General features: G+C 39.5%; 1 protein-coding gene across 3 annotated transcripts; it reads right to left on the bottom strand.

Annotated features, from left to right (window-relative positions):
- Positions 1-3,157: 3,157 nt before the first annotated feature.
- ANAPC7 (anaphase promoting complex subunit 7) lies at positions 3,158-12,770 on the bottom strand. Of its 3 annotated transcripts, XM_054219184.1 has the most exons (11): positions 12,567-12,770; positions 11,523-11,709; positions 11,011-11,130; positions 9,120-9,231; positions 8,715-8,868; positions 8,464-8,606; positions 8,080-8,197; positions 7,439-7,635; positions 5,938-6,162; positions 5,354-5,504; positions 3,158-4,486 (listed from the first exon to the last, which is right to left on the bottom strand). In XM_054219184.1, exons 1-11 carry the CDS (start codon positions 12,665-12,667, stop codon positions 4,297-4,299), a joined length of 1,698 nt encoding a protein of 565 aa, XP_054075159.1. In that variant the 5' UTR covers positions 12,668-12,770; the 3' UTR covers positions 3,158-4,296. The 3 variants fall into 3 exon arrangements, with proteins under 3 accessions (XP_054075159.1, XP_054075160.1, XP_054075161.1); XM_054219185.1 differs by lacking the exon at positions 12,567-12,770 and having other exon boundaries at positions 11,621-11,709; XM_054219186.1 differs by lacking the exon at positions 3,158-4,486 and having other exon boundaries at positions 5,385-5,520.
- Positions 12,771-13,759: the final 989 nt, after the last annotated feature.

A 13,759-nucleotide genomic window follows, 5' to 3' on the forward strand; every position in this document is an offset into this window, starting at 1 on the left:
GAACGCAGCAGGAATTGCAGCAGTAGCTCCGTTCTCCCCCTTGCCAGGCCAGCGTTCCTCCTGCCCTGTTACCCTTCCCTCTGCGATCCGGTCACTGGACCGACACAAACATGTTAATTATCACCAAGGCCTTAGGCCAGGGCTTCAGAAATTCAACAACAGCTTTACAGCTCTTGCCCTTAAACCAACCAACCTTTTACAGGGCTACAAAGTGATCAGATAAAGGATTTAAAAAAATAAAAATAAAAAAAAATAAAAGCAGCAAAAAGGCTTACGGAGTTAAAAAGAAGGACGGGAGAGGAGGGGGAATGCTTTTGAGGTAGCTCCAGGCATCTGTTCACAGATTACTTTTCGAACTGTCACCCTGGCAGTACAGGAAGGGGAATCGTTCTTTAGGCCCACACCGAATCCTTTCGATGAAGAAACTACAGCAAAACGACTGCAATGTACTTGAGGTTTGCTGGGTACTACGTAAAATTGTATCAATTTACCGATGGGCAGCACTGAATATGCATTATCCAGAATACGCTACTTTAAGCCGTGACAAAGTTTATTTAGTTCGAAATCATAGGTTTATGCTGCGCTTAAGCCCAGGTAAGGCCCCTGCATTTAAGACCGCTGGAGACTGCACTGATTTAGATCTGGTTTTTTAAGAGATATGTGGTTATAGTATTTTTGTGTAACTTGAAATTACCATGGCAGAGACAGCCTTTGTGATTTCCTTACAGCTGAGATCTAAGTGAGGAAATAAGGTCTGCTGAGTAAGAAATAGTCCCCGATTCTGCCCTGGATGGATCAGTTTCCACATCACTGAGCTCCTGAAAAGCACGGAGGGAAGAATCGCCACACAAAAACAGGCCTAATGAGGAAGACAGTTATTGAAAGGAAAAAAAAAAAAAAAAAAAGTCCTAGTTAATCAAAAATCTCTCTGCAACCAGCAGCAACAGCAAATGGAAAAGCACCTCAGACACAAAACATTTATATTGGCCAGCAGTCCTCAGTCCCTGCTATTATCTCTGCTTCACAATTCTTAGATTCTGGAAACCAGAAGTAGAAATACTGCCAATATTTCAGGTGTTACCAGCAGAATAAAGTAATTCTGTAATGTGCTGGTAACTTAGCTAATTTCACTTAGATAATTCCTAGCCACACCATGAACGCCTGCTTTTAGACTCTGGCAGATCAATTCTTTTAGCCCTTACCCAAGTCTACGCAAGGTTTGAAGAAATTCTGCCCCTCTGCATCACTTCTGTGTCTTTCCTATCGCAAAGTGGGAAGGAATTAAAACTTGATGACATTTGTGATTTAAAGTCAAGGATTTCAAGCAAACACGGGCACTCCATCCTTACCCAGCCCCAGAGACTAGCACTTACTGACGTGCCAGTGCTGCACCATGCAACGGGACAGCAATGGCTTTCTGGCCTCACCTACCCATCGCTTCGCTGTGGGGAGCTTATATCATAGGTCTGACACAGGCTGAACTGCAGGTTTTGGCTTTTTCATCTTTTCTTCTAGGGTTCACAGCACATGATTAAGGGATGGAATGAGGTCAGCTGCTTATTATGGGCTAATTGTTATATTCCCTGAACTAGAATACCAGTAACTGAATATGAGTACAGGATCTCTGCAAAACCAGAGATCACATTCTAAAATTAAAGCCCTAATGAAGGCTCATTAATAGGCAAGAAGAATCCCTCTAGAATTCTGAAGTTAGTGCTAAATATATCTATCTATATAATCTCAAATGCACTCCATGTGTGTGGCATCTTAAAGTTCCTTACTCTGTACAATTAGCAAAGACCATACCCCTGCTATATAACCCCAATACGTCAGGTACTTACGGAGATGTTATTTGCAGGATCTAACTGAACTTTTCACTGTCAATAAGGAGCCACCTTTTCAGAAAAACAAAGCAGCAAGGACACAACTCTGTTTTGACAGCTACCTTAAGGTGTTCTTAGGTGTACCTGGACTTGGTTGCTAAAGCCGCACGTAGCACTCCGCTGTTTTCTTCACAGTGCACTCATCTTCAAGTAGTTTTAGTTTCCCATCTGTTCTAAAAGGAGAGATTATCAGGTTATCTACAAACATACTACAGAATGGTTTTAGTAAAACTGTGGTTTTCCGATTTCCTGTTTTATGTAAACGTTTCAGAGAAATGTGTAAGGCCAGTGGTTTCCATCTGCGATTAATGACCTGTTTAAAGGAACCATTAGAATAAAACGGCTGAGCAGCTCACGAAATATGTATCACATACCTCATATATGTCTCTTACCAAAATTAAATGGGTCCTTTCTTTAGTTTAATAACATCAGGAGCTCCATTCTTTCATCCACAATAGAGGTTTAGAACACAACTAGAAAAGCTAATGAAGCTACCCAACTTTCAGCTGCAGAATACAATCTGATGAATGCTCAAGTGTGAGGAGAAAACAAAGCAGGTTTCTTTTAAAAAAAAAAAAAAGAGATACTTTGAATTTGCTACTACATGCATATTTCTTTCTGTTATGAAAGACATGCAATGAGCTGAAATCTATTCACTGCATCACACAGTAATGGTATAAACAGATTCTTCATAAAAGAACAGGAACAGGCCTCTCATCCACCAGAACGCAATTAACAAAATGTTTGCTCTAATGGAAATGCAGCCATTTGGTGTATTTGCTTAATGAAAGAGCAGTAACAGCGTCTGCCAATTCAATCACCAAGACAGCAGCACGTGCCTTTCTGTTCTTCCCATACAGTCTTCAAATAACCAAAACTCAATTTGATGTTTTGGAAAGTCTAAAACCCACAAAATTCCAGAGAGAACAGATACCCAGCTCTCGTCTTTTTTTAAATGGATAAACTATTAGACTCCTCCTTTGTAAGACATGACATACCAAAATATTTCCAAAATAAGACTATAATAGAAGTAATCTGCCTATTCTTTTTGTTGTGCGTTTTTCTAATTGATATAACACACATCACAGAGGGAGAGATACATTACCCTACAGCTAGGGGGAAGCTTTTGTTTTCCATGCCATGTATTTCTATCAAATAGCCACTTTCCCTTCAACCGATAATCAAAACTATTGTTTAGCTTTGTAGAAAAAGTCTGTGTGCTCCAGCATACTTGTGGTAACAGAATAAATATAAAAGGAATTAAATTGCCAATATAAAGACAAAAATACATGTTTTAGTAAAGAATAAGGAAATCAAAACTGTAAGAAAAATAAGAGCAAGTAGCAATTCCTCCTCCCACACATCAAGCCCACAGAACTGAAATGATTTCTAGATTACAAAGAAGCTCAGCCTTGAAATGCTGCTGTTGAGAAGTTGTACATGAAGCAATGCAACTTTGCTTCAAAAGCTGAGGGGAAAAACCAATTCAAATATTACCTGATGAAAACATGGGAGTATATAAACATGGCAAAACCAAGACAATATGTGTATTTGCATAATTTAACATTTCTACAGTGAAGAGGGATGAATTCTTTTTATATAATTTTAAATGTCAGTGCTGTATACAGAATGTGAAGTGCTTTGAGTCACCGCTGTAAAACCTTTTGGTTACATACTGAAATAAAACTAAACTGCATTTAAAAATAAATGCTCATGTACAGACTTTAAGTGATTACAGGGTTTAGTAAGGATTGGGGAAATGACTGTAATTCTCCAACACTGGCTCAATTCTGTACACGTAGAAATCAGTCAGCTACAAAAGCGCTCTGTAAGTCAAAGTTGCCTCGCATACCAAACTTCTCCTTTACAGCACATGTAATGCCTTACAAAAAGACAAATTAATTCAACAAATCCAGCAAGAGAAAAGTTCTGCTTTCAGCCACACCCGAGCAACTCCTCCAGACTTCAACAGGAGCACGAGCCCAAATGGCAGCATACAAACAAGAGAATAAGACCTCTTCCACAAAGGAGTACAAATCACTGTATTTACAAATCAATCAAGCACACTTAGCCCTGGACAGAATTTAGACATTGTTTTCATCATAAACAACAGGCTTATTACACATTTCAGATTCTAATGCTTTTAGTTTTAGCAGGAATTTTTTGAAATGAGAGTTGCAAATAACCTCCAATACAGTTAGTCCCTTACACTTAATAAATAAGAAGCATCAAGAATCTTCATGGTATTGAGATGCATAGAACTATTAAATGGTTTCAGAGTCTATTTAAGGGAAAAAAAAAAGTCAAAAAAAAAGTCCTTTGTTACTGCAAAAATCTGAGTTTATGTTCTTCAAAGAAGAATGGCCCTAGTGGTATGTTCAAGTGCCAAAACAAGCAGCAGGATGAGAGGCCATTACTGCATGCCAAACCACTGTTCTTGATCTGCCCACTGAGCTGCTTCACTGTCACTGCCTTCCAAGTCCCCCTCTTCTCCACTCCCCTCCATATCATCCACATCTTCTTCCTGGGTTGCATCAGTTGGACTTTCCTCTTTTTCCATTTTCTGCATTCCCTCTAGTGACTTCTGATCATTTGGATCCAAACTGAGGAAAGGAAGAAACGAAAGCATTATGCTAAAACTTATTTTTTCCCATTATACTTGTGACATTAATGTAAAAAAAAAAAAAAAAAAGTAAAAAACCCCCTCTCATTTGTTGTCTGCACTTCCTGTTTTAACATCATCAAGAAGTTCAATTTAGTAGATGATGCAACATCACCTCAGGCTGACCGTAACATTATTAAAACTTTATCTAAAATAATCTGATCCCCAAGAATGCGCTTACCTAAACATCACACTATTCCAGACAATACTAATAGTAAAGTAACATGAAAGCAGTAAAAACTTAAATGACTATGACTAAATATATTATATGCAAGGAAAAACCAGCTGATCCATTAACACTATATAAGTTTATGGTGGACACGATGTGCTAGATTTAACGTAAATTTAACTGTTTGAAATCAAAACATGGTAACATTTGACATGGTAACACCCTAAAATAACATTTAGGTTACGTTAAATTGAATCACACTATTAAAATTTACTTAATAGCTCACCTACACCTTCTAATCTAAAGGAATGGATCTTAAGGTGCCTGACTATATAATAATTAATAACTATAAATTAACTATAAATGCCTTAATCCTTTCATTAGTCAAGGAATCACATGCCTAGTGACATGCTTAGCGTTAAAGCAGTCCCTAAATTTTGCATTTCTCAGTTCAAAGCCTTATGACCAACTAAGTCATTAACAGGACGTTATTTGTATGTTTCTGTTTGTTTTAAGGGACAATGATATAAAGCTATCTCTGATGCACGTCCCAATCAATTTTTTGCTCAACTTTTTACTTAGTCAAGTTGATTTTAGGTTCTTATAAATATACCGCAATCTCAGAGTCTCTGGCTTTACCTTAGGGCAATACTGTACTGGTCCATTGCTTCCTGATACTCATTGACAGCTACAAGAAAGTCTCCCAGTATTCGGTGCAGAACACAGTCGCTCTGATTAGCCAGCGCATTCCTCAGCAAAGCAATTCCATCTTCATACTTTTGTTCTCTACCTGTTTATATGCAAAACTACAGTTTTAATTAATAGTTTAGGTAAATCTATAAAAAGTCAGAGTGCACACAAAGAGCCATCATAACACAAGACTATTTCTTCCTTCAGAACTGCCAGCATGGGGAATAGTAGTGATATACTTTTTGCAAGATTAACTCTAAACAATGGATTTTCATTGCAATAACTGCTACACTCACACATACTTTGAAGTCAAAATATTTTGTTTGCAATTGTTTTAAGTGCTGGTATAATATGAGTTGCTAGACGCAACTAATTCCTGTGATTTTTCCTTCAGAATAGAACTGATAAATCCCTGGGCTGTAACATCACTGTTCTATTCTTCACACTGATGAGGCTGCAAAACACTCTTCCATGTAAAACAGTATGCTTTAAATAAGTTGACATGGGAAAAAAAAAAAAAAAAAGGAACTTACTAAGAAGTTCTGCTTTCTTTACCACAGCTTTAATGTAATCAGGTCTTTGTGTTAGCGCTTTGTCCAATAATGTTTTTGCTTTTTCCTGCGTGACTGGGTCTTCGAGACAGACTGTTGCTAACAGAGTGAGTGTCTGTGCATTTGCTCCCAGAGTTTTATACACATTATTTGCCATAACCATAGCTTCACGGATACTGCTGGATGCTAGGTAACATTCGATGAGACCTGATGATATAAAAAGGAAAACATTTCAGTTTTTGAGTCAGCACTACAGACACTTGCGCCTCAATTATTTGCACTTAGTAGCACTCAGACTCCAAACAACTGACACTATAAAAAGCAAATACAAATTGCAATTGAGAAAGTGAGTCTACAGCCAACATTTTTTAAAAGATATCAAAGAAACTTGCAGATAAGGAAACCTGGACGCTAAATGGCATACAGTTCTACGTGGAATCAGAGACAAAGGCAGGAGAAGGAAGACTGTCTCCCAGGACCAACATCTGTCAAAAGACTAAGTTGTGACAGATTACACATTTCTTCCTTACTTGCAGGAGAAGCAAAACTATTCAAGCAAATGCACAATTGCATTACAGTACTTCTAAATGCATGCCTTTCACTTTAGCAGGGAAACTACAGCATTGTGCCCACCACAAAGCACAGGATATGGAACTGGAGGAGCCAGGAAAATCAGATTTGCACTCTCCATTCTGAATACACGAAAAAGTAAAAAACAAAACAAAACTTCACTGCTGAATATTACAGAATAATCAGTTTGGTTTTACTTAACCAATAATTGCATAGAAGACAAACAAGTACCACCAAAAAGATTTGAGAACCAGGAAATCCTAAGAAAACAGACCCTAGAACGCACCACCATATTACAAACTGGTACAAGATTTAATACCTCTCATATAATTCTTTTGCGTATTTTCACAAGCCTACATTTCAACACGTCCATTCTACAGGTAGTTGACTTCATCACTTTTATTTGTCTGCAAGTACTTAAAAAAAAAAAAAAGCCTAAGTACACCTAATCTAAGATTTTTTGCCCAGTTCCAATACTGAGATACTAACACATCACTTGGACTCTTTACAACTCACCATTTACTTGAAGCTGCTGTTGAGATCAACAAGATTTAGATATGACAAAAGCATGACAAAATGAAGCTCCCAGTGCAACTAACCATACAGTTAACAACATCAGCCAGAAGTGATGTGCTCAAAATACCCAAGTCTGTTTACATCCAGATTAAGCAAAAACAAACAAACAAAAGCCCTGTTTGAAAATCACTCTTATGAATACATGCATTCTCTAATATCCCTCATCTGACTGCTTCTACCAGAGTTTTATAGGTTTTCATGTAACAATAATTTATTTACTAGAAAGTCAGCAGGAGAAAAGAACTACTGTCTATTTCCTTGCCTGATCATCATCATCATGACGCCAACTTTCACATCAAACCAATACTCCACATGCAAGTAGCTTCACTTCACTCACCTTCATAGCAATCCAGCCTACAAGGTGCGAGACGTATTGCTTCACGGAAGTGTATAATTGCTTCCTGTACTCGGCCCATATTCCTAAGAGCAGCTCCTTTCAGCAGGAGAGCTTGAACACTGTTACTATTAAGCTGGATAGCTTTGGCTCCTAAATATAAGGCACGAGAGTATCGTTTACTGTAGAAACTATGACACCTATGGAAAGACAAGAGGGATTGTAAACATGTACTGCCTGTGGTGCCTGTGCACATTCATTGAGGTTTAAAAGCAGAAAGAATAAAAAAAAAAATAAAATACAGGCAACTGTTGAGCTTCTTACATTTGAAGTTAAGAATATGTGTTCAAGAAAAAACACTCTTCAGGAGTTTAAAAAAAAAAAGGCAGTATGAATTTATTCACTGTTACAGCTATTTAATGTATCATTGTTAATGCACAGGTGCAGTAATTCAAATAGGTTTAAACGTAGAGAAAATAACTAAAATAGGTATTAATGGATAGCTAATTTGTTACCCCAAGAACAGAACAGATAGACTAGAAAAAGCACCTTCTGAAGAAAAAAGCTGAATCCACTGTATCAACTGTAATCCACTGCATGCAGCAAATCAAGAGTTGAGGTAAGAAAGAAATAAAACAACTTACCCAGACACCACCCAGGGTTCTGCATGTTGATCAGAAATATTGAAGAGACGGCAGCCCAAGTTCTCCACATCCTCTAGCCGACCTTCACGTGCCAATAAATAACCATATACATCCATTCCTAAAGTGAAACGTTTGAAGATCAATCATCAAGAAATGGAAAGCTCATTCATAACAATAAAAAACAAGAAACCAAACAGCTACATTAAACTGTGCAACTAGCAGTAACTGTTCAAGATACACAGCTTCTGAATGTAAATTCTGACTTGAAAGCCAGGTACAACAATATGCAATATTCCACTGCATGCTTGATTGCACGTAGCTGCCACTCTAATGTTACTCATCAGATCATTACACTAGGTAAGCTTTCTTTTAGGATTTACTCACCTTTTATTAGGTAAGGATCTAGCATTTGAGCTTGTTCAAATTTTAGAATAGAGTTTTTATTATCTCCAGCTCTGAAATACAGGTCTGCTAAGCTCCCCAGTAAGTCTACATTATCCCTCAGCAATGACTTCTTCTCTAAAGAGCTTTAAGACAAAAAAAAAAATCCTGTTAATTATGTAATTCTATTTTAATATAGCTATATATAAATATTAATATATTATTTGATTTTATCATGCTCTTTGAACTCTTACCAAATGGTATTTATTGCTCTTGTGTTATCTCCAGTATGCACAAAAGCATATGCCTTGATCCACACCGAAAGCCAATCCAAGTTAGGAATACTCTGAATTACGTTGATTGTCATAGAGGCCACTTCCGCACCTTTCACCGACAGCGAGAGTAAGCCTATTCAGGACGGTACATACATCAACTTCAGCCACCAGAAATTGCTTTTAATACAAATTAATTGTCTGAAGACCAGAAACTCCATCCCTTGACAAGTATAAACAAGCAGCTTGTTACAATGCTTTTTATAATTTGCATAATATAGGCATTACATATTACATGCAAATGTAAAGACAGTTACCTAGTCACAAGCATAATTCAAATTATAATACGGTTTAATACTGAAATAGTAACAGTGTGCAGACACCTACCTAGTATGGCATCAAGTGCTAAAGGGCACTGCCTCAGTACTTCTTTGTAGCTCGTAACAGATGAGCGCTCTTGACCTGCTTTCTTGTATAGATTTGCCAACATCATATTGATCTACAAGCAACAGAAATGTTGGTAGAGTCGAGAATGAGAAAGGAGAAAGCCTCACTAAGCAAGGGCACAATTTTGTCTCCAAGCACACCTGCCTCTCTCCCCCCTGTTCTCGGCAGAAGACAAAATTACCTGCTCTTCCTTTGAGATCACCATAACCTATTATATATTATAAAATTAAAATTGTTTCTGCTTTCTGAGTCTTACATTCTTTAGTATTTGCACAGTCATCTTGAAATCTCAGTGTTTTGCATATACAAAGTCAAAAGATGGGCATTTATATATGACAACAAGGACCTGTATATCCACTACATTAGCCTTCTTTGAGTTATCTCTCCATACCAGTGGAAGTCTTTGAGAGAATTAACTTAGGAAGGCAGAGAAAATTTCCATTTATTTTCTGAATGAAGGCATGATTGATGAAAGAACAGAAATGATTTCAGCTCTACTCAAGTAGCTGGTTTCTGCTACAATACTTTATTTTACTAGTGCGCTTAGGTAAAAAGTTTGCTTTTCTCAATCTTCTCTTATTTTTCTGTTCGGTAAGTTGGTCTTTAAACAGAACGCTTTGACCTTACTAGAGTCTAAGCCATGTACACTGTTAGCACAATACAGGAATACTGTTAATATGAAACATAGTTGATTGACCTGATGTGTTAACCTTTTAAGCCCTTACGACATCATAAAGCCAGCAACCAAAGACTCAATATATCTGGCACTGCAGACCACAATGGGATCTAAATATTTAACATTATCTAAACTGTTATTAAAAAGGATGAAAAGATTTTAAAAGATGGAACACTAGCATTCCTTCTACTTGACAAAGTCTTCAGCCTTTCAAGGATCTTACATTGCTCAAACTATACAGTAAAACATGAGGTGCCATTCCTTATACATTCTGGGTTCAGGAACATATTAAAACACTTGCTCAATTTGAGCAATCACGGTTTAGCAAGTTACATTGACTGGCTAATAGCGAAAACACCACAGAACAGTCAGCCTTGCGAGACAACTAGGCTACCAGTCTCTCCTTCAGCTCTAGCAGGTGACAGCGTGCCTTTCCTGTCCAGTGATACACAGCTCTTCCATGGAAACTCGGACTCCACTTTGTGGTTATAACCAGGCAAAGTACATTAATTTAAACAATTGCTTTGGCTCTCACATTTACATGTTTGACTCGGAACCGCAGAAAATTATTCAGCCAGGTGTCTAGCAATTGTTTACTAACTTGCAGTAACTGTTTGCAATCATGTACTCTGGTACAGGAGTAAAATGCTTTTGCTGAGACTAGCCATTATTCTTTGCCCTGTGAAAAGTGTTCACGATAACACACAAAGAACTATCGAATGGATGATACAGATCCCAAGCCTTATGTATGGATATACAAATACTTTACAAACTTTTAGCATTAAAAAAGTGTTTCTTCATCCTTGTACACAAGCAGAATTCTGTACCTTCTGTATGCAGTACTGAAGAGCTAACCAGGTAATTCACACAAATTAATAAAGATGCACACAAACTTTTAACTCTTTTCACTTTTTTTGAATTCTTTCTAACAGAGGGAATACAAAATTTGTCTGATTTTAAAGAAAAGAGACCAAATAAACTAAGCTAATTTAAATATTAGGAAGTGTTTCCAAACAACATTTAACTAATACAAAAGCAAATACCAAGACACAATGCCATTATACCTACAGACTACGTTCTTTTTAACCACATACTGGCCTAAAGATTCAAGACACACTGACCAAAGATTTGTGACAAAAGTCTGCCAAAACTGACCTTTGGGGTCCTCTGTCTGGAAGGAATCCCATCAAGTATAGCAATGGCATCTTTATCTTGCTTCAGCATTGTATAACATTCAGCCATTTTATATTTCACTTCAATTTCAGACGGTAAACACTGAAATAAAAAACAAACTTTAAAGGACAATGCTTTTAGTCGTTTAACTTTTCAGTGAAGTAAAACATTTGAATATGGTTTTCTAATTAAATGCTTAAACTATGTTGAAAAAATCTAGTGCAAGAAAGTTCACAATGCAACCTACTGCTAGCTCATATTGCTCCTGTCTCCAAACGAAAAGCATGACCTACACATACAAAAAAATCTCATGTTCAAGACCATATTGTTTCGCATTACGCCACACTGGTACTTTCAAAGTGAAGTAGCCTTAAATGTCACATCTATTTGACATGATAAATCCACACTCTAATGACATAATATTGAGTCAGCAACATTAACTGCAAAGAAGAACACGATCATTTTACACAGCACATTAGTCAATTTTTAAATACCTGGCTCTGGGGAGTTGATGCAGCATTCCCAGTAGAAGGTCTAACTTTTGAAGTTTTACTTAGTGCTTTTTTCTGCTGCAAAGCCATTGTATACTTACTTACAGCATTTCTATATTCTTTATCATGGAAGAGAGAGTCTGCATGATATACAAGGAGCTGGTATTTCTGAGATGGTGAAAACAGTTCCCTAGAAGAAAGGCGAACAGAAAGGCTGAGATCAACTAACTGCAGATCCTTATGGATCCAAAGTACTCGTAGCTTTTGTTTGTCTGGCTTTAACTTCCAACTGTTGCTGCTTCTTTACTACATTGGAAACAGGTACTATCTCCTCACAAAGGTATTATCTTGCCGATTTCTTTTATCTGAATACAAACAAACGTAATAGCCATTCCTGACACCTCATCAGTAACAACAGCTTGACCGCTGTTTTCATAGCGGAGCAGCCCCGATCCTCCTCCTAACAATCCACACGTTGTCAACGTCCACGAAAGCGCATTTTGTTTGAAGGGACTCAAGTTTACAAGGCAACTCAGCTCTTTGCACAGCTATCCTGGTCCTAATCCACACGTTCATGTTTTACAAACCCGCTTTTTGCAGAGGTGTTGAAGAGTTAGTTTCAGAATAGAATTCTAGTTTTAATTAGTTCCTCAAAACCTATCCAAAATGTAAAATGACACCTTATAGGAAAGTCCTGAAAAATAAAGGGAATCACTCGAGTCAGGGGAAGAGCCGTGACCTACACAGGACACCCTTGCAAAGAGAAAATCCCTCCATGTCTGCCAGAATGCTCTTGCTGTACCGGGTACCCCAACAGAGGCTGAACCCCGGGCAGAGGCGGGCTTCATGCCCCGCAGGGCCGGGGAGGGGAGCCGGAGGCCGGCACCACAGAACCCGGCGGGAGGGACAGCTCTAAAAGCGAGCCCGCCTCCTTCACAGCTCATAAGACACCCGCCGCCACCCTGCGAACTCCCGCCTGGCCTCTCTCCCCCTCAGCACCACCGGCCCCGTCAGCCCGCCGTGCCCTCTCGCGGGAGGGCCACTCACGGGTTATTGCCGCTCATCGTGAGGAGAAGCCCGCTGAGGAGCCGCACGTTAGAGTGGAGCCCAGCGGCCGCCATCTCTCGTACGTGCTCCACCACACTCATGCCGGCGGCGGGAGGGCGCGGAGCGGAGGGGACAGACGGCAAAGGGGGAGACAACGCCGCCGCCGCCCGCCGGCACTCCAAAATGGCGCCACCGAGGGGGCCTCGCACGCCGCCGCCGCCTGCAGGCGCCTTCGGCATTGCCTTCATGGCGGACGCGCGGCCCGACAGGCGTGCGGGAGGGCAACCCCGGGCCGTGCGCGCCGCGCCAGGCCCCCGGCATCCCCGCGCCTGCGCAATGGCGCGGCGGGAGGGGCGGCTGTCACTGCTGAGAGAGGTCGCTGGCGTCAGGGAGGTGATAGGCGTTTATATGAGGTCAGAGGGGGTCCTTCTCGGCCCAGTGTCGTTTTATGGAAGAGACGTACTCCCCGTTATCTGCACAGCTCTTGAGTCTTGCCCTTTTTCTCCTGAGACTTTATTATCTGCTGGTTGAGGCAGCTATATGTGGCAGAGGTATCAGAGATAATAAAGCTCCTGCCTATAAAAATCGGTAACTGAGGAAAAAGATGCTTTGAAACCTAGATTTCTTCTGGGCCACAACCCAGGGAGATGCCTCACTGGGGCCACCCTTAACTACAAGGCATAGACTGAAAGGAGAGAGGAATCATAAACTTTTTTTCCCCCCCTTTACTACAAAAAGAATGCAGAATATGGCCATCCTTCTATTACTACTACTACAGATCAAGTAAGTGGGAGCTTTCAGTTTGAACATGCCATCACTGCTGTCTGGAGCGGAATACACCTCTCAACAGACAAAACCTGACAAGCAGCAAAGCAAGACTGGCACTGGACTTCAGATCGGGTAACAGAAAAAGGGTGTATCGCTACAAAAGAAAGAGACAACTCGGAATAAACTGAACTTGGATTTGTGGTTCTTCAAGAAACCATCTCACTGATAAAACAGTCCCAGTTTTTGCCAGTATTGTGTGATGGTTTTGTTGGACTGAATCTGCCATAGCAAAGGCAGCGTCACACTAAGCTCTATGTATCTGCCTGCGTTACCCTTTGACGGCATTCTAGTAGGATGCAGCACTGCTCTGTGAAACAGACCTGCTAAATAACCAGGTACATTGCCACAAACTACAGCTCTTGTAT

The sequence above is a fragment of the Rissa tridactyla genome, chromosome 13 (assembly GCF_028500815.1).
Source record: "Rissa tridactyla isolate bRisTri1 chromosome 13, bRisTri1.patW.cur.20221130, whole genome shotgun sequence".
In the NCBI taxonomy this organism is placed as follows: Eukaryota; Metazoa; Chordata; class Aves; order Charadriiformes; family Laridae; genus Rissa; species Rissa tridactyla.